Source organism: Molossus molossus, unplaced genomic scaffold, assembly GCF_014108415.1.
Source record: "Molossus molossus isolate mMolMol1 unplaced genomic scaffold, mMolMol1.p scaffold_m16_p_12, whole genome shotgun sequence".
Taxonomy (NCBI): domain Eukaryota; kingdom Metazoa; phylum Chordata; class Mammalia; order Chiroptera; family Molossidae; genus Molossus; species Molossus molossus.
The window spans coordinates 33640802-33662434 of record NW_023425347.1 but is presented as its reverse complement, the minus strand read 5'-3'; the positions used below and the strand labels follow the sequence as shown (position 1 = coordinate 33662434).

The 21633-nt window shown below is 40.4% G+C and overlaps 1 protein-coding gene across 2 annotated transcripts in view; it reads left to right on the top strand.

The window, feature by feature from the left end:
- Positions 1-21633, top strand: part of LRRC8C (leucine rich repeat containing 8 VRAC subunit C) — an 81021-nt gene that overhangs the window by 25003 nt on the left and 34385 nt on the right. Inside the window, exons 1-2 of one of the 2 annotated variants that reach the window (XM_036256703.1) lie at positions 2468-2483; positions 20413-20554. In XM_036256703.1, coding sequence (XP_036112596.1) covers positions 20417-20554 — 138 coding nt within the window. In that variant the 5' untranslated portion in view covers positions 2468-2483; positions 20413-20416. Of the gene's footprint in view, positions 1-2467; positions 2484-20412; positions 20555-21633 lie in introns of those variants that run through there. The other variant, XM_036256702.1, reaches the window with a different exon arrangement.

Sequence of the window (21633 nt, the reverse complement as noted above, 5' to 3'; positions counted from 1 at the left end):
ACTCATTTTTCATTCATTCATTCATTCACTTATTCAGCAACTATTGAGTACTTTTTTTTTTTTTTTTTTTTTTTTTTAATGTGCCAGGCACTGTTCTCCATACCAGGAGGTAAGAGGGAACCAAACAAAACTCCTGTTTCTAAGGGAATTTACTTTGTAAAGCAGGAGACAGAATAAAACACAAGTGAGCACATATGTAGTACCTTTGATTAAGGTAATGCTGTTGAGAAAACTTAGAACGGAAAAGGGAATGCTGGGATGGTGTGCTGCTGGTGGTGGCAAGTTCGTGTGTGTGTGTGTGTGTGTGTGTGTGTGTGTGTAGTTGAAAGTATTACAAATGTCTCCCTGTTTTCCCCCATTGACTCCCCTCCTCCCTACTCCCACCCCTCTGCTTTCCCTAACCATTAATGTCTGTGACCATTGGCTGTGCATATATGCCTGTAAGTTCTCCACCCATCCCACCCCCATCCCTCTGAGGTGTGTCAGTCTGTTCTCTACTTCCATGACTCTGGGTCTCTTTTGATCAACAGCTTATTTTGTTCATGATGTTCCATAAATAAGTGAGATCATGTGGTACTTGTCTTTCTCTGACTGGCTTATTTCACTCAGCATGATAATCTCCAGGTCCCTTCATGTCATCTCAAAGGGCGAGAGATCTCTCTTTCTTACAGCTGCATAGTATTCCATTGTGTAAATATACTAAAGCTTTTTATCCTCTCATCTACTGATGGACATTTGGGCTGTCTCCAGACCTTAGCTATTGTAAATGGTGCTGCTATTAACATAGGGGTACATATATTTTTTCTGATTGGTGTTTCAGGATTCTTAGGATATATTCCTAGAAGTGGAATTTTCACTGATACATCACCTACAGGCAAAGTAAACAAAGGAAAAAAATTAATAAATGGGACTGCATCAAACCGAAAAGCTTCTGCTTGGCAAAATAAACCAGCATTACAATGAAAATGGAACCCACTGTCTGGGAGAACATATTTTCTAATGATACGTTGGATAAGGAATTAATAACCAAAATACATAGAGTGCTCATACAACTCAACAAAAGGAAGACAAAGAATCCAATTTAAAAATGGGCAGAGGACCTGAATAGACACTTCTCCAAACAGGACATAACAAATGGCCAAGAGACATATGAAAAAATGCTCAACATCACTAATCATCAGAGAGATGCAAAGTAAAACAACTATGAGGTATCACCTCACACCTGTCAGAATGGCCGCCATCAACAAATCATCAAACAAGTGTTGGCGAGGGTGTGGAGAAAAGGGGACTCTAGTACACTGCTGGTGGGAATGCAGACTGGTACAGCCGCTGTGGAAAACAATATGGTGTTTTCTCAAAAAATTAAAAATGGATCTGCCATTTGACTCAGTGATCCCACTTTTAAGCATATATCATAAGAAGCCTGAAACACCAATCAGAAAGTATTAAATACGGTGTTCAGAGTAGGTGATAAGACATTTGTGCAGAAAGCTACAGGAAGTCAGAGAGTAATCCAATCCCACACCTGGTTGGAAAATATCCCTTGCTACTGGAAGTCCTTAAGTAGTTTTCTTCTCCATATATGCTTCCTAAGTCACTTCATTCTGTCCTGTGGCTTCAACTACTTCCAGTACCCCAATGATTCCAAAATTTACATTTTTCAGGCCAGATATTTTTCCCAGCTCTGGCCTGATATATCCCACTGTTGATGGAGTCCCTCCTCTTAGATGTCTGACAGCGCAGATTTAACATGTCTCTGACGGAACTCCTCACCGCCCCTCCCCACACCTGCCCCTGCCGTAGCTTCACCCTCCCTGTAGTAAATGACGCTTCCATCCCTTCTGAGTTTCAGAGTCAGGAATCTTGGTGTCATCTCCTTCGGCCTCACACCCCACATCGATCCAGCGGGTAGATCCTGCACCTAACTTGGGAACTAGAGGAGGAGGAGCTTGGGAAGCTGAGCTGAAGAACTTGAGATACAATAGAAAGCAGAGCAGTAATAGAAATATCTGCACGGTGGCAATTGATGATACGAAGGAAACTGAAGCTAAGAGAACGTGAGCCGTGGAACTCAGGTTGATGCGAAATCACATCGTAAGTCAGATTCCCCTCACAGAGCTGCAACTCGCGACTAGCCCGACGTGTCCCGGTGTGTCTTCCCGGCAAGAATTGGTAGGCGGAGCTAAGGCTGTAGCGCCTTGGGTTGGACTGGGACCTTAGCACCCTTGGGAATTCTTTTCATGAAGTTCACGTAGAGCATCTTCTGTCCCCTGCCTCTGGAAACATTGTGGGATCCGGATGGGGAAGCTAGAAATGCAGAGTCGTAATTTTTTTAATTTTTAAGAAGTCATAAATTTGAACATCTGAACCATTCTTTTTTTTTTTTTTTAAGAAAAACTAATCCTCTTTGTGGGTACATCTTCGATAAAGCAAAACACTTTTCTGAAACCTCAGGGAAGGGAGATTCTGACCATTTTCCAGAGGTAAGAGGTGGTTAATAATTGTCTTGACCAAATTAATTTGGACAAGAACAATGAAAAGGAAGTAAGTAGTCACTGTCCTGTTTACATTTGGTGTACGTTTCCCGGCATTCGGATTGCCAGTTAGAAAGAAGGTTCTTGCTCTTTTGCTGCACTGAGCTCCTAGAAATCATATGCATATTCCCCGAAAGGAGATTGGAACTGAGTGAAACTTGGGGACTGCATTCTCCACCCAACGGCTTAGCACCCAAAAAAAAGTATACAGCATAAAGGCCTCCTGTGGCTGTGGTAAAAGTATGTTTTTCTAGCTATTTACAGTAGAAGAGTAAGTCCCATACCAGTAATCCCCATATAGAGAGACGCTGAGTCCTTTCTAACCTAAAAATATATATATATCTTTCCTGCCTTGGCCACTTTGGCTCGGTGGTTAGAATGTTAGCCCTCAGACCAAAGAGTCATGGGTTTGATTTCTGGTCAAGGGCACATACCTGGATTGCAGGTTCAATCCCTGGCCCCGGTCAGGGTCGTGTAGGAGGCAACCAATTGATGTGTCTCTTGCACTGATGTCTCTCTGTCTCTCTGTCTCTCTCTCTCCCTCCCTCCCTTCTTCTCCCTCTCCCTTCCTCCTTTCCACTTTATCTAAAAATCAATGGAAAATATATCCTCAGGTGAGGATTAAAAAAAAACAAAACCTGCCCTGGCTGGTTTGGCTCAGCGGTTGGAGCGTCTGCCTGCGGTCTGGAGAGACCCGGGTTCGGTTCCCGCTAAGGGCATGTACCTCGGTTGCAGTTTGTCCCCGGCCCTGGTTGGTCATGCGGGTGGCAGCCACTCGATGTGTCCCTTTCACATCGATGTTTCTCTCTCTCTTCCTCTCTCTCCCTCCCACTCTATCTGTGCAAAAAATGGAAAAATGTCCTTGGGTGAGGATAAAAAAAAAACACAAAAAAAACCTTTCCTCAGACTGGACTTCTCTCCCAGTGCCAGATTTCAGGCTAGTATGTGCAGATTGCAAATATGCCCTGAATTCAGTCCTCAGATAGCTAACTCCCCAAATAGATATTTTTGCCAATGGATGACAAGGTTGAATTTCCAATACAGGAGGTTGTTAGAGACAAAAATAATTTCTCTCGTGAAGTGAAATGAGCTTGGGCACTGGAATGTGACAGACATGAGTGGGATGGTTTGCTATGCCATTCACAGGCTGTGTAACCTTGGAGAAAGCATTTAATCTCTCCCTGCAGATGTCCTCTTCTGCAGAGCAAGATAATACCTACCTCATGGGTTTAATGTGGAAGTTAAAAAATAAAGCTCAATAGATCACATGTTTAATGCCTGGCTGTTAATAGGCACAATAATATTAAATGTTCACCGTTATATCTTTCCTTTCCCATTTAACAACAATGATTCTTTTGAAGTTTGTTTCCTGTTATATCTTTCCTTTTCCATTTAACAAAAGTGATTCTTTCAAAGTTTGTTTTCTTCACCGCACTATTGTCTGTGTCCATTGGTTATGCATATATGCATGTAAGTTCTTTGGTTTAACTCTTCCACCCACCCCACCCCCTTCCCTCTGAGGTTTAAACTCCATTTCACACTTATCAAGTTTGATTATTAGCTTTATTGATAGTATAGTGAGTGCTGATTTCCTATCCAGTATTGCAATTAGTGTTTGTCACAATTATCTCTTACACACCTTACAACCCTGTGAAAGAAGCTATATCCTTTTCTCCATTTTAAAGATGGGGAAACAGAAGGATTTAGTGACCTCCTCATGGTCACCCCACTTATAAGTGGCAGAGCCAGGACTCCGACTGAGGCGCTTTGACTTCAGCGCTGCGCCCCGACCACTCGAGTAATACGGCAAGATGGGTGTCTGTTTCTCTTACCAGAGATACATCGCCTCCAAAAAAGTAGAGATCGGGCCTGGAAAATGTAACCTATTCCTTATGTTTGTTTGTTTTTTATTTTGCCCTTTCTTGTTCATAAAACCAGAGCTCTAGAATGAGTGAAAGCTCTATACCATTTAGGGAAAGGTGAGTGGGTGGAAATAATACAAAAGCTGAACGTTTAAAATAATTTAAGATCACACGTCACTGCAGAAAATCTAATTTGATCACTGCAGATATTTTGCTTCCCTCTACTTAATGTGAGTTAAAGAAAGGTACAGAATATTTATTAATTCAGCTTAGTCCTTATTACAGTGCTTCGACTCCCTTGGATATTTTCTTTCTTTGATCCGTTTGTATGTTTTTTGCCTGTCGCCATGGTAAAGCTCATTCCATGATGTGAGAGACTTTATGCTGAAGAAAGTTTTCTTAATGTCAAGTCTCACATTTTGACTTCCACATTTTATCTTGGTGTTACTAGGGCAACCCAAATAATTTCATTTTTTCTTTGAAGTTAATACCTTTAAAGCTGCTATATTCTCATGCTGACTCATATTCTTATGACTTTTTTTTCTAGTTTAATTCCTGTAACTTCTTTACACAAATGTTTTCTGCTTTTCTATAGTCATAATGGCTGACATACTACTGGAATAATGTTTAAGTATTTGGAGGGATTACAAATCCCACTGAGGATTTAACAAGTGCTATGTGCCTTTTCACAAGGGAAAAAAAACACCAGTTTAAGAAATACTGGATGAGCCCTGGCCAGTTTAGCTCAGAGGTTAGAGCGTCAGCCCATGGACCAGATAGTCCCAGGTTCGGTTCCCGCTAAGGGTACGTACCTCAGTTGTAGTTTGCCCCCAGCCTGGTTGGGGTCGTGTGGGTGGCAAACAGTCAATGTGTCTCTCTCACATCCATGTTTCTCTCTTCCACCCTCTCTCCCTCCTGCTCTATCTGAAGATAAATACAAAAATGTCCTTGGGTCGGGATAAAAAAAGAAAAAGAAAGAAATACTGGATGAATTTTCAATGGGGAAGGGATTGTCTTTTCAACAAATGGTGTTAGCAAAACTGGACAGCCACATGCAAAAGAATGAAATAGGACCACTGTCTTACAGCATTCACCAAAAACGACTCAAAATGTATTAAAGACTTGGACTTAAAACCTGAAACTATAAAACTCCTAGAAGAAAACGTAGTGGGAGTCAGAGTTTTGTCATTGGTCTTGGCAATATTTTTTTGGATTTGATACCAAAACAAAGGCAATAAACCAAAAATGAATAAGTGAAACTACAGTAAACTGAAAAGCTTCTGTACCTCAAAGAAGCCATCAACAAGATGAAAAGGCAGCCTATGGAATGGGAGAAAATATTTGTAAATCATAGATCTGATAAGGGGTTAATATTCAAAATATATAAAGAACTTATGCAACTCAATGGAAAAAAAAAAAAAACTAATCTGGTTTAAAAAATAGGCAGAGGATCTAAATAAGTATTTTTTCCAAAGAAGACATACAAATGACTAAGAGGTACATGAAAAATTGTTCAAGATCACGAATCATCAGGAAACTAAAAATCAAAACCAGACAGAGATATCACCTCATACCTGTTAGAATGGTTATTACCAAAAAGACAAGAAATAGCAAGAGTTGGGAAGTATGTGGAAAAAAGGGAATCCATGTGCACTGTTGGTGGGAATGTATGTTTGTGCAGCCACTGTGGAAAGCAGTATGTAGATTCCTCAGAAAACAAAAAATAGAACTGTATGCTCCAGAAATTCTACTTCTGGGTATTTATCCAAAGGAAATGAAAACACTAACTGAAAAGATACCTGCACCCCCTTGTTCATTGCAGCATTGTTACAATAGCCCAAACATGGGCACAACCTAAGTGTTCATCAGTGAATGAGTGGGTAAAGCATATGTGTGTGTATAATTCAGCCATAAAAGACAGAAATCCTGCTCTTTGCAACAACATGGACGGACCTTATGCAACATGAAAGCAGTATGGTAAATGAAATAAGTGAGACAAAGAAAGACAAATACTATGTGATCTCACATACATGTAGACTCTAAAAGTAAAATGAAAACTGAACTCCTAGATACAGAGAACAGATTGGTGTTTACCAGAAGCAGGGAGGAGGTGTGAAATGGGTAAGGCAGTCAGAAGATACAAACTTCCAGTTATAAGGTAAGTCCGGAGATGTAGCGTACAGCAAGGTGACTACAGTTAACAATGCTGTATTATATTTCAAAGTTGCTGAGAGAGTAGATCTCACAAGTTCTCATCACACACATACGCACACACACACACAAAACAAATTGTGACTATGTATGGTGATGGATATTAACTGAATTTATCTGGTAATAATTTCATATGATACATTTATCAAATCATTATTATATACCTAAATCTAATGCAATGTTGTATATCAATTAAAAAATAAATAATGGATGGAAATATTGAATAAATAGTATCTCTAACAGTACCTGTTATTATCCAAATCTATTTAGTTCTTGAGTTATATTGATTTTTTTTTATCCTCACCCAAGGACATTTTTCCATTTTTTGTTTAGATAGAGTGGGAGGGAGAGAGAGAGAGAGAGAAACATTGACGTGAAAGGGACACATCGAGTGGCTGCCACCTGCACAACCAACTAGGGCCGGGGACAAACCGCAACCGAGGTACGCGCGCGCCCTTAGTGGGAACTGAACCCGAGCCTCTCTGGACCACAGACTAATGCTGTAACTGCTGAGCCAAACCGGCCAGGGCTGGTTCTTGAGTTTTAAATAGCAAGTTGTAAGAGTTTGTATAGTAGTGGATTTATAAAAATAAAAAATAAGATTTATTCCAAAGCACTGTGTTTCTAAGTTCAGACTGTGAAAGTTTAGATACCTGTTTATTTCCATTTTTATTTTTACTTCACCCCAGGGCCATCTCATGCTAGGTTTTATATCTCTGTCCTTCTCTTGGCAAACTACCTGTAGGTGTTAAATGGCTAGTTGTCATGTATCTTTCTTACTGATGGTCTAGCTCACACAAACTCTTGGGGTTTGAATCCATACAAAGAGCTGAGGAGCAAAAAGAAGGGCTAACACATTTAGAGTCTCCTTGTTTGCAGATCTCTTGCCAAGTGTTAGACTGCAGCTTTTTATTTATCTTTTATCCCCATTACGTGACACATAGTAGTTGGATAACAAATGTTGAAAGAGGGAGGAAAGGAAGAGGAAATAAAAGAAAGAAAGACATATCAAAGGGAACAAAGAGGAAAAGAAAATTTATAAACAGCCCAAAGGAGACTATCCTCTTACCAAAGACTGAATTTCCTGTGTGTAACTCAGAAGTCCATTCCCAAGCAGGAATTCAGCCCTGATTTTGAGTGCGGTGTCTACCCTGCAGGCTAGACCATGTTGGGACAGATGCTGGAGAGAACAGCAGCCTCTTGCCCTCATGGTTGCCACTTATGCTCAGTCCCATTAAACTACTGAGCAGCGAGCGCCCTCACTGGAAATGACTGAGGTTCTAGAACACGTTCGCCATTTGTGATGAGAATTTGGTGAATCTAGTACCAAGCATGGGCTACTCAACCAGAACGCTGGGCATCTTCACACTGAGTTGATGAGTCGAGGCGTCATGTGGAGGATGGCCCAGGAGATGCAGTGGAGCTTGGTTCGCGTGGTTTAGAAGGCAGTGTAGCATCAGGGTACAAGGTGGATCTGCTGCCTTCTACAGGCTTCCACACAATGGTTACTTGGGATAAATGCTCATAAATACCTTAAATAAAGACTCTTGGGGGGTCTTGGTGGCTTTTGACCATTTCAGTCTGAGACCGTGTAACTTGTTGTCTTCTTGGTCTCACAGAATCAGGACCAGCTCAGGCTACCCCCACCCTGTGTCTCCAGGGACAGAAAATAGGAGGTCCAACCTTATTCGAAATAAACAAAATATGCGAGTGATGGAGAGCAAAATGATACATCTCAGAGGGGGAACAAAAGGCCGTCACACTGCAGACCTTTCATTCGGCCCAGAATGTTCTGTCCCTGGCCTCCAGCTTTTCCCTGGATAACTTTCTACCTGTACTTCATATCTCCCTGCAGGCCTCACTTGCTAAACCCCAGTAGCTCAGGGGCCTCAGTATACTGTCAGAGTACCCTAAACTTCCACTTCATCACACCTATCACAATTATGCCTAAATGGTTTTGTAGTTATTTCCTACCTGTCTTTCTACCGTGGGTATATCCACATTACTGAGCACAGTATCTTGCAGTTGAGAGCTACTCTAGTACGTGTAGAAAGAATGACTAATGCTTCCGGGCACTGTGGTAGGTGCTAGGGCTAGAAAGATCTTCAAAGCCATTGCATTTATCCATGAGAAACTTTGTGCTCCTGGAGTAGCAATCTCCAAAGATTTATTCCTCGCTTAGCATCCAGAAGGGACCCAGGATGAAGGAAGGTCCTATGACTTTCTCCACCTCATTTTCCCAAATCTCACTTCTTTCCCACAAGAATCCCAGCACTGACCCTGTTTGTAACTGAGGGCATTGAGTAGAAGTGAACCGACGTGTCTTTCCACCAATGTCTATTTCTTCATTAAGTGGAAAGGTATTTTGTTTTTGTGGAAACAGTTTTAATTTATGTCTGTGTAACCACTTTTTTGGTCCCTAAAACATCAGTCTATTAATTTTTAATGTGGAAAAAAACATTTCTAATATGGGTCATCTGAAAATAGTATCAATGTTCACAACTAAAAACAAACAAATCCCCACAGTTGTTCCATAAACCTTCGCTTTTCCCTTGACCCTACACCATCCAAAAGATCATCCCGTCATTCCTAAATCCCACTTCTCTTCGGAACTTCCAGGATATCTGTTTTGAAATGTTTGGCTTTTAAAAGTAAGTCTTCTTGTTTCCTCCTTAGTTATTCCTACTAAAGCTAAAGTTTTAAATAAGTCTCTATGGCCTTGTTGTACAATGTTTGATTCTTTAGGATTTGTAATGAATACTTAAAACCTCCCCATATAACAACTCTCGAACTAGTTTTGCTCCTTTTAAGCATCTCCTATCCACCTTTTCATCCCACTGATGAAATAACGGAGCAAAAGCACTTCTGAAACCGTCTTCAGGTAACTAGGTGTCACCCTGCAAGGTGATACAGTGCTCGGCTTCAGTATCTTGTTTTCTAGATCTCTCAAGCATTTTCAAATGTGAGTTTGGCAGGGCTCTCAATATCTTTGAGGTAGTTTTCTCAGGAAGACTTTATCTGGCCCCAAGCCGTCTTTCTTACTAACAATAGCAATTGCAGGTAAACAATTTCAAAATATTATACAGTTTGTTTACAAAGATGGCACTGAGTTGGGTCTTATTCCAAATTAGCGGATGGACCCTACATTTTTCCCTCTGTTTTCTTTTTGTCGACAAAGTATTCAAATGAATATGTCTGAGATCTCTCACTTACATTGTTCTTGTCATTTTGTTTTCAATTAACCCTTCATTTTTTTTGATGAATATATGTTTGAGCAACTATTCTGTGCCAAAGACTGTTCGGTGCTGGGAAAATAATGGAGGCAGGGTTAATCCATGCACCGCACAGATGAATGGAGAACGGTGTTCGTGGCGGGCTGTCAGGGGAAGTCCACGTGCTGTGCGAACCTCCAGTGCCCGAGCTGACCTGATCAGTGGGATCAGTGAGATCAGGGTGCTAGAGCTGAGCTCTGCAGGTGGCATAGGAGTCTGCAAAACATGGGGATGAAAGAACATTCCAGTCACAGTATGAGCACCACAAGGCCCTGCTACTATTGCTTATATCTCCTCTACAGTGACTTTCGAAGAACCACCACACGTGTCACTTGACCTTTGCAATTATGTAATGTATATCACCTAGTTTCACTATTTCCTTTGCGATAGTTTTTGTTCTTTTTTTTTTTTTTTTTTAACTAAATAGCATGGCTTCAGAACAGATGTGTTTTAATGAATGATTCATATACTCCAAGCATTTCTTTCATTTAGATTTTGGGCACAGTCTGGGTCTGAGAGGCAAGTAGCCTTTGACCTGTTCTCCTAGATCCTTCATATAAAGAAATCTTTTATGTCGCCCTCAGATTCTGGAATCTGAGACTCTAGGACTCTCGGATATCATCACATTAGGTTTTATTTAGCTTTGCTATAAGAAATATGAGTTGGAAGAGGGAACTCCTTGTCTAACTTGGAAAAGATGGCCATCAAATCAGTGTGTTAAATTCAGAGCTTCCTTTCTCTCCTTGGGTCCCTTCATCAAGAAGAAAGGAGCCTTCTACGTCGATTTTCCGAACGTGTTTGGTTTGGATTTTTGGCCTGTTCTGTATGTTCACAGTATGTCTGCTGCTTAGGACTACTGGACTTTCTTTGCTCAAGGGGGAAAGGGGATTGGAAATAAACCTCAGTCTCTTTTTGTCCTTTGGGGGAGGACATAACCTTCAACAACAGTCATTACAGATGTCCTCAGTTGAATTCTAGGCTTTGTTTTTGCATGTTGAGACTGATAAGGACTGAAACCTGGTCTAAATCACATTTGAATGAAATTGAGGGTTTAAGGGGAAACACACAGATTTTTCAAGGATTTAAGACCCTTTTGGAGGGACAGGTGGTAAGTATACACTCTACCTTCTGGAAAATTGTACCTGATTCAAAGGAAATAGAAACAACATGGAATGAATAAGTGACCACGAAGACCGGTGGGATACAGAGAGTGGAAGCTGTTATTTCTCAGAGAAGGTATATTCAAAATAACAGATATGAAGGAAGGAATGGGTAACATCTGGTGATCATCTTTTCTGCTCATTTTAAAAAAGACTATTAGATCATACTTTAGCCTCATTTCAGAAAAGATTTCTGAATTCAAATTTATTTAAAATATACTGAATAAGCATTAATGGATTATTAGTGTTGTACAGATGTATAAATGCAGTATTCCAAACCATTATATTATAAACAAGACTTTTATGTTTGGAGTTGTTTTCTGACACTTGTTTTTTTAAGAGGGTACTGTTCTGATAAGGGAGTTACAATATCAGACCAGTAGGTACAAGCTGAGACCTAAGAAGTCATTATTGATCGACACACCCTCTTTATAACTAGTAACAGAACAGTGTGCATTAAAATTCCAGTGAACCTTAACTTTGAAATTATAAATTATTCCTGACTCGTTTCCTCTTCTCAAACATTTTCTTGAGTAGTGGATATTTGAGTAATCATTATTTACAATGTGAAGCTATACAGTAATAGTCACTCTTTTATTTGTTGTAGTGTCAAACTTTACAACAGGATAATAACAAATAGAAGAGTTTGGTCTTCACTACAAATTGCTTGATTGGGTGTGTGTATCTATTTGTGAGTGTGTGTGTGTATTTTTAGGTCTAATTCAATTGAGCAAATGTTTATTGAGGGTCTGTTCTAAGGTATTTTGCCAAATTCTAGAGGACACGGAGATAAACAAGATATAAACCCTGTACTCAGTGAAATAAAAACAACCTCTTTCAATGCGTCCTTGGCACAGGAAACAATAATCACATGTATGAAGATTAGTTACAATTCATGCTTTTACAGGAATTTCTTTAATGTATATTCTTCCATGAGAATACATATGAGTGAGGGTGGGTGCTTTGTCTTGTTCACTTTCATTTCCCCAGGACCTAGCACAGTGCCTGACATATCGCACACTCATAATTATCTGTAGCACGTGTGTGAGTAAACAAAACTGATCAATGCTTGTGAGAGAAAAAAATCAGCTGCTGATCACATGTAACAGGTTTTTAGTAGATTCAAAGGTGTATGAATACGATAAACATAACAGTGGAAACTGTCATGTAAAGCAGAGTCCTTGAGATGTATGGTTTGAAGTGGAGTGATTAAAGGAATTAAAAAACAAACAAACTCATGTGCGAAGTATAATGAGGAAGAGGTATAATATCTTCCTTGGTTAAAAGGGAATGAGAATATGCCTGGCTGGCATATTGGTTGCCCGGCTGGCTCAGTGGTTGAGCATCAACCCATGCACCAAGAGGTCTCCGGTTTGATTCCCAGGCAGGGCACATGCTCAGGTTGTGGGCCAAATACCCAGTGCAGGGCATGCAGGAGGCGGCCAATTGATGTTCTCTCTCATCAATGTTTCTCTCTCTCTCTCCCTTTCCTTCCTCTCTCTCTCAAAATCAAAAAAGAAAAGATATTAAAAAACTAAAAAGGAATGAGAATAGCTATGGAGGAATAATGTTTGCTCCCTACCACCACCACACTTAAAAAAACAGATTAAACTTAATTCAGATATTTTCCAAATAGTGTGACAGTGCCATTAATTTAACATATGACATCATAAAACTATCTAAGGAAATGATAATACAGAAATCTATGGGGGAGCAAGTTCAACCTGCCTCTTACTATTCCTTCTGAGTCTAAAGCTCTCACTTATGGGGATATTCTATTTAAACTACTTGCTTATTAGTATATAATGGATCCTTTACATTCGAATCAGCATGATGTAGTATTAACTAAGAGCAGTAGAGTGAGGAGTGAGATTTGGTTAGAAGTCACGGCTCACCATTAGCAGTGTCCGTTGGGCAAGACACCCACTCTCTCGGCTCGTTTTCACTCCTAAAATGAGAGTAATGGACTGGGGGTGGCCTCTGAAATGCCTTTCAGGTATTACAATTTTATAACCTATTTATAATTTTTAAATTAAATATATTTCTGTAGAGCCATATAATTACGGTCTTCTTTAGTGGATGTTTCTAGAAATAGTTTGGCATATGTACCACAGCTACAGAGTAAAACACAATCTCGAGTCATGCTCTCCCAGGAGAAAAAAATACCATTTTTTTTTAATGTAATTGAAAAACTTGGCTTTTTCTCCTGTTTTGTATTTGCATCTTTGCACAGCTAAAGGAAGAGCAGTTATTTCATAAGTGATGGCTTGAGCATGTCCTGGTGACTTTATTTTGATTTATGGAGCCTTTGGGTACAACTGGGAAGAACCCATAAATAAATTGTGGCATTTCTGGGCTCTTCCTTTTTTGCACTTTCTCCAAACTGGTCTCAGATGTGCTCATGTCCTGGCCCTGCACTGCGGAATTGTCCTCCCGTGACGTTAACTCAGACATACACACTTTGCCTTTACAATGATTATTTCTAAAACAAAAGGCGATTGTACCCCCTTCATTATAATCACTACATCTTCACTAATTTATTCAGCAAATACTGCGTGCCTGCTCTGTGCCAAGCAATATTTTCTAGGTAGTTGGGATACATCATTGCGCAAAATAGGACTGAAAGTCCCTGCCTTCATGAAACTTATATTCTTATAGGCAGAGACAGACAATATATTAAGGAACATATAATAAGTATTTGTTGACAGATTGGATTTGGGGTGGAAGAGACAAAGCAGAGTCAGGAATGACTAAGATTTGGGGCCTAAGGAACTGGAAAGATGGAGTGGCCATTAACTGTGATAGGAAAGTTACAAGAGAAGGGCTTGGCTGGGAAGGGGGAGGTGGGGAGAAGGGAATGGATCTGGAGTTAGTTTGGGACATAATGAGTTTAATGTTTCTGGTGGTTATCCAGACGGAGATGTCAAGTAAGCAGTTGGTTCCATGACTCTGGGTTCTGATAGGTGTATTTAGTACAGATGCTATTTAAAACATTATGACCAGATGTGATCTCCAGGAAAATGAAGAAGCTAGGGAAAAGAGAGCCCCAAAGACCAAGCACTGGGCACTCCAAAGACAGAGGCCAGGACGAAGAGGAGGAAATAGCAGAGGAGCTAAAGAAGGAACAGCCAGGGAAGGAGGAGAAAAACTTAATAGCTGCGGTGTTCTGAGTGTCAAGCAAAGAATGTCATATTATGCCAGTGCTGCTGATAGAACAAAAAGTTGAGAGCTGAGATTTAGCAACATAGATGAATAATATTTGTGGGGTTTTTTTCCTGTAGAATTTATTATTTTACATGCTCAGGAATTATTGAATTTTTAAATTCATCGTTTAAGGAGCCACTCACCATGTTACTGATAGGATGCCTATTATCATTTAGAATCGGTCCTTGTTTCCTTGAACGGCATATAATTGTACTGTCTAAAGGCGATGCCAGAAAAATATGGAAGAAAGCAGGTGTTAGCTGTACCCCCCTGATAGCCATAGAAGAACAGTGCTAGCAATCAAGTTTGAGTCAGAGTACAATAAACTTGATATTCTTTAAGTCATGAGTTAATAGAGTAGAATTTGTTCTGTGTAATTAATTCTGGAAAATAAAATATTAAAATTCTGAGAGCGAATGAAGACAGATTGTTTCAGGAAGAGCAAAATAAGTTAAAGAAATAAGAAATTCTGGCCTTGGCCGGTTTGGCTCAGCAGTTAGAGCGTCGGCCCGCGGACCAGAGAGTCCCGGCTTTGGTTCCCACTAAGGGCACGTACCTCGATTGCAGTTCGTCATGCGGGTGGCAACCAGTCGATGTGTCTCTCTCACACTGATGTTCTCCCTCTCTCTCCCACCCACTCTATCTGAAGATAAATGCAAAAATGTCCTAGGGCGAGGAAAAAGGAAGGAAAGAAGGGAGGGAGGGAGGAATTCTGGATTTGCAACTACTTTAACCAGTATTCTTTACCAAAGGATTATATGATAGGATACATTTGAGAGGTAAAGATTTATGGCTAATGAAGCCATTAAAATGACTTTTGATAGTAAATGTTTTTAATAAAGGAAGTGCACATTGATTTCTGCAAAAGAATACAAAGCAGAGATAAAGTAAAACTTTATTTTATATATTTTAATTAAAATACCAGAGTTTCTTGATGGAAGTTGAAATACCATATTTCCAAAGACATTATTTAATTGGGCAAACTAAAATCTTACATAAGCTGGAGATTAAAGTTAGAAGTATAAAGATAGTCATTTGCATTTCTAAAAAAAATTTGGTAAAAATTAAATTATGTTGATTGAGCTTCAGGGGGGCAAAACCTACTTGAACCCAGCAGTTTATTCAGAAGTGGCTCCTACAGCTTAAAATGATAATTCTTAAAATGGTCACATATCACATGGACACTATGATAATAATGAGAGAGATCAAGTGTCGTTGTCACTGTAATGTATGACTTTCAGAGGCGCTGTATTTGTGTAGGGAGAATACTAAAATTTTTTAGTTAGGGAAGCAAAAGGTCCATCATCCTCTTTCCAGTTTTGGAATTTTTTATTCAACTCCTCCTTTAACCGCCCCCCGCTCCCCCTTTTTGGCATTAAAACTAATTCCAAAGATTAATGTTGTGCTACTTCGAACCTTGTTAAATAAAGTCTGTATGTGTATGTATTTACATCTGTGTGTATATTATACATCTAATTACATGCATTTATATGTAGTATATATGTATGAGCATGTACATACACGTGCACACAAACACACATTCCCCTGAAAGAAGTTAAGTGCATTAGGGGTTGAATGATAACACTAAAAGGCTACGTCATCTTGACCAGCGGTTTCCTAACAGGTCTTGTAACCCATCTTAACTAGGCTGTGCCAGCATTAGGAAGCAATAGATAATACTTAAAGTTTCCTAGACTTTTAGTCTGTTTCCATGTTAAGGGAATGATGCCTGTGAAGACAAATCACCTCTGAGTGCCCAGCACTATGGTTTGTCAAGGAGAGCTGTAGACAAAGGAACAGGAGCGTCTACCTTAGTGGTTCTCAAAGTGTGGTTCATGGCACCCTGGTAGTCTAAAACTTTTTAGGGGGTCTACAGGTCAAAATTATTATTATTATTATTATTATTATTATTATTTTAGTCCTCATCAGAGGATATGCTTTGTTGATTTTTAGAGAGCGAGAGAAACATCGATCATTTGCATTCTGTACACGCCCAAACCAGGGATCGAACCTGCAACATTTTTTTGGCATACAGGATGACAGTCCAACCAACAGAGCCACCTGGCTGGGGCCAACATTATTTTTTAATACTAAGATGTTTTTTGCTTTATTCACTGATGGTGCGAAAGCAATGGTGGGTAAGGTGCCTTAGCATGAATCCAGATAGAGGCACCAGACTGCAATGTAGAGATTGCATTCTTCATTTGCACATACTACTTTTTAAAAAAATGCCAGTTTTGCCCTGGCCAGTTTGGCTCAGCGGTTAGAGCATCGGCCTGCGGTCCTGAGAGACCCGGGTTCGGTTCCCGCTAAGGGCACGTACCTCGGTTGCAGTTTGTCCCCGGCCCTGGTTGGTCGTGCGGGTGGCAGCCACTCGATGTGTCCCTTCACATCGATGTTTCTCTCTCTCTCTCTCTCCCTCCCACTCTATTGAACAAAAAATGGAAAAATGTCCTCGGGTGAAGATTAAAAAAAAAAAAAAATGCCAGTTTTATTTAATGTCCTCATTGAAGCAGTAAAGTTATTATTTTAATAACTCTCGACCCGTGGCTACATATTGTATTAATACATTATGATGAGGGAGAAGAACATATAAAGTACTTTTGCTACCTTTTAAAGTACAGTGGGTATCTCAAGAGAAAGTTCTTATTTGAGTTGAAAGTTGAATTAGCTCCTTTATCATATTACACCATTTTATTTGAATAAAACAACTGATTATTCAGACTTGAGTATGTGGAAGATATTTTTTTCCATAATGAAATGAAGTAACACTTTAAGGAGAACAACTAATATGTCAGATATATTTTCTGCCAGAAATTAAATGCAGACTTTCAAGTGATGATTAGAATTTTGGAAATCTTGTCTTCACCAAGAGGCGTTTGACAGCTTTGCAATACTTAAAAGCTTTTCTGATGAAAGCAGTGGTGATACGAATTAATGTGATTTTCGATATAATTTGTCAACATTTGGAAGAGCTCCATCTAATAGTTTCCAGATGACCAATATATGAGGATACAAAATCACGCCTGGGTCCAGCTGGTGTGGCTCAGTGCTTGAGCGTCGACCCCATGCACCAAGAGGTCACCAGTTCGATTCCCGGTCAGGGCATGTGCCCAGGTTATGGGCCAAATCCCCAGTGGGGGTAATGCAGGAGGCGGCCAATCAGTGTTCTCTCTCATCCATGTTTCTAACTCTCTGTCCCTCTCCCTTCTTTTCTCTGAAAAAAATCAATAAAGAAAAATTTCAAAATCATGCATGGGTCAAAGATCTGTTCACAATGCAAGATAGACAAATGAGTTTTAATATTAGGAGTTTGAAAAGTTGATAGTTTTCAGATTCCATATTGCAGCTAACCAAGTCAGTTTGACATACTATTAAAAATTAATATCCACAATTATATGAAAAAGTTGTGAAGATATTTCTCCCTTTTCCAAACACATCTGATGTATAAATTTCAATCAAGACAACATGTCTCAACAGATTGAATGCATAAGCAGCTACAGGGACCCAGTTATCTTCCATTAAGCCAGAAGTTAGAGATTTGCACAAATGTAAAACAATACCATTATTCTCCTGATTTTTGTTTTATAGACTATAATTATTGTTATAATATATTTTATGTTAACATGAAATGGGTTTATTATTTTTAAATGAGTTCATATAGTTTTTAATTTCTTGGTTTTAATTTCTAATATAGTAAATATTGATAAGTATAGCCACATAAAGAATGCTCTTTGAGGACCTCCTCTTTTTTAGAGTGTGAAAGAGTCCTGAGATCAAAAAGTTTGAGAACCACTTCTCTACGCTGGTGCATTTTATTCCTAAAATTGTTCCCCACTTCAGAGAACAAGCCCGAGTCCTTGCAAGCTGTTCAGAAACGTATCATGAAGGGCACAACAATCAAATCAGTCAAAGAATGTAGACTAGAGCACAGCGACTGAGCTTGTCCCTGCAGCTGAGCAGGGTCACCCCAGATCTGATTGGGACAAACGTTGCTCATGAACAAGCATCTGAATTTACTTGTTTATTTATCCAACAGACAGCGTTCAGGGCCTCTTGTTTGTCAAGCATCATGGCAAGTGGTGGGGATGTGACAACGGTTCTCAACCTGTGGGTGGCGACCCCTTTGGGGATCGAACGACCCTTTCACAGGGGTCGCCTAAGACATAACAGTAACAAAATTACAGTTATGAAGTAGCAACAAAAATAATTTTATGGTTGGGGGTCACCACAACATGAGGAATGTATTAAAGGGTCGCGGCATTAGGAAGGTTGAGAACCACTGGAATAAGACAATAGCTTCTGAAGCAAACTTGAAAATTAAGATGAGTTAGAAACTGTCGGTGACTGCTGCTGGAACAACTGTGACCAGGAAGCGTTGGGGCGGTGAGATTGGAATGATTCACAGAAGAAAAGAGGTCATGAAATGTCAGAAAACATCAAACTTTGAACTCATATGAAACTTCAGTGGCACTAGGAACACACAAAATTTTTTAGGTCGTAAAGCTTACCGATAGCATAATGAGAACACGCGTGCATAACATAGGTTCTACCTTCAAGAAGCTTGCAGCCTAGTGTTAGTAATAAACTAGAGATAGGAAAGTTGTGTTTTGGTAAAATAAGGAAATCATATCAAATGCTGCACAGATGCCGAGTCGATAGGTCACAGGTTAGAGCAGCGCCGTGCAGTTGAATTTGCAACACTGTGGTAAGAAACAAATCCAAAAGGAAGACAAATTGCTGCTTGAGAAAAAGTCAGATAGAGCAGCAGGGCAGAGTGGATTACATTATAATGGTTTCCAGAGATAACCAGTAAATTCAGAGAAGAGCCGTGGCTTTTCTTTGGGCTGTTTGTAGTACAGCCTTTAATTCAGCATTGAGGAAGGAAGACCCGGGAGACGAACAAGACTTGGAGGGGGGGCACTAAGCGTGGCCTTTCCTTTGCTCTCTAATACAACGCTAATAACAAGGACAAGTGCAGTGAGCTCGATTATTGGATCCAAAGATAGCAAAGGGAGAGATTTTCCTTTTAGTCCTCCTTTGCCACTCTTACTCATTGCCATAAGATAAGGAAAGACGGTTCCTCCTCACAGTAGCAGGATGAGTAACTTCAAGTCCTGGATCTTAATAAAGGCAATGGGACTGAGCGGTGAGATGGGGAATACGGACTAAGAAAAGGATTCCCCTGTTCCCAGAGGCTCCGGTGCACCCTCTCATTTGTCTTCTGTCATTTAGGTAGAGATAGGTGTTTTCAGGACCAACTGATTTCTCAGAAGAGATAAGGGAGACATTTGAGGCTCACAGTGAAATGTGAGAAGCACAGGAAATAGAGCAATGCTATCAAGTCAAAAGAGCAGGGACCGCCCTGGCTGGTTTGGTTCAGCGGTTAGAGCATCGGCCTGTGGACCAGAGAGTCCCAGGTTTGGTTCCTGCTAAGGGCACGTACCTTGGTTGCAGTTTGTCCCCGGCCCCGGTTGGGGACGTGTGGATGGCAGCCAGTCGATGCGTCTCTCTCACATCAATGTTTCTCTCTCTCTCTCTCTCTTCCTCCCTCACTCCCTCCTGCTCTATCTGAATATAAATGCAAAAATGTCCTTGGGTGAGGATAAAAAAAAAAGAAGACCAGGGACTTTCCTGTTCTTTTCTCTCCCTTTTGCCATCTTTGGATCCAGTAGATCTTCCCTTTTACAAGACAAGGACCATATGGCAAAAGTGTTTGCCTTCCCCACGGATCAAGCAAAATACTTTACATACAGGGCTCAATAGATAACAATGCTGAGATTATACTTACAAAATAATTAAAGCAACAATCCAAGATCGTACGATTAATAGCAAAACATCCCAAAGGCTGCCTCTGCTTTTTCTGGTGTCCTCTTGTTCTGTTTAAGAGAAGAGAGAATCCAGGAACTCGTGGACTCGGAGGTTTCTCTGGTCCATATGGAGCCAAACCGAACCAGCTCACTGGACAATAGTTAGTAAAGTACTTGTCTTTTTCATGTGAGGCTCTGTATTTGGTCCATGACTTATGAAGACACCAAGGTGCTGTGATGGCTAAGTCTAACTCTAACCCCTGTTTCTGGAGGGTTGGAGCAGCATTTCAAATGTGGTTAACAATGAGTATGTTGTGCGTGAAGAGCGATTAATTCACCAGTACTGTCTCCTTTCCCAGAAACATGATTCCGGTGACAGAATTCCGGCAGTTCTCGGAGCAGCAGCCTGCCTTCCGGGTGCTGAAGCCATGGTGGGATGTGTTCACCGATTACCTTTCGGTGGCCATGCTGATGATCGGTGTGTTCGGATGTACTTTACAGGTAGGTGCCTAGGCTCATGTCAGAGGGGAGCCGCAGCAAGACAGCCACTGAAACCTCCTAAAAGAGCTGCTGTGTGATCTTTAACCCAGGAAATATTAGCTGATTTCCTCTACCGGTGGAGGGTGTTTGTAACAATGGCAGGGAACCTATAGCACTGGTTCACTGAACTTCCTGATAAAGTGAATGTGGGACTTGTGAGGTTTCACTGAACCTAAACAGCAGTTGTCTGGAGTCGAATAGTACTTGATGTCCCTAACATTAAAGGAAGTCCCTTATCTTCCAAAGTTGGTTTTATAATAAAATATAATGTGTATATTCACAGTGCCATTTATATTGCCAAATGGAACTCTTCTTTACCTCTTATACTAACCCCTGATAAGATTGTCTGGAAGAACATTTTAATGGGATATCATTATTCATTTTACCTGTAGTTTAGTTCTGAATTAAAATGTAGCCCCATCAAAATGTATTCTGTATGGATCCTATGTAATAGTATATTGAATCCAGATTATTTTTGCATACCTACTATGTGCCGGGCACTGTACCTTGAGGACGTATGTACCTATAAGCAGGGAAAACCAAATAAGCCAACAATCAGAAAAGGTCATGTTACACTATGGAGCTGCATCCATAAGCAGCAGGGGGTGCAGAGGAGGAGCGCTTGGCTTGGGAGCACAAGAAAAGGGGGTGGTTGTATTAAAAAGTAGAGAACCAGCTGAAGTTAGGGAGAGGGTGCAGGGAAGAGGAAAGAAAGTTCTAAGTCAGGGATGTGAGAAAGAACAGGGCTTCTTTGGGAAACTCGGTGGGACTGGCTGTCACTGGGTGTCATCATTGTGAGAGTTGAAGCCATGCCTATAAATGGAACCAGCCAAGGGGAACAGGCGAGTGAGATGATGTTAGGAGTAACGTTAAAGAGTGAATGAAAGAAAAGGGGGTGCCTCTGAAGAAGACTGAGAAGGGGCAGCTGTAAGTGCGGATGGAGACAGGAGAGGAGGGGCTCAGAAGTCAAAGGCAGGTGTGGTTAAATGACGACAGACAGTACAACTAACTCATGGACTAAGAAGAGAAAAGTAGCAGCC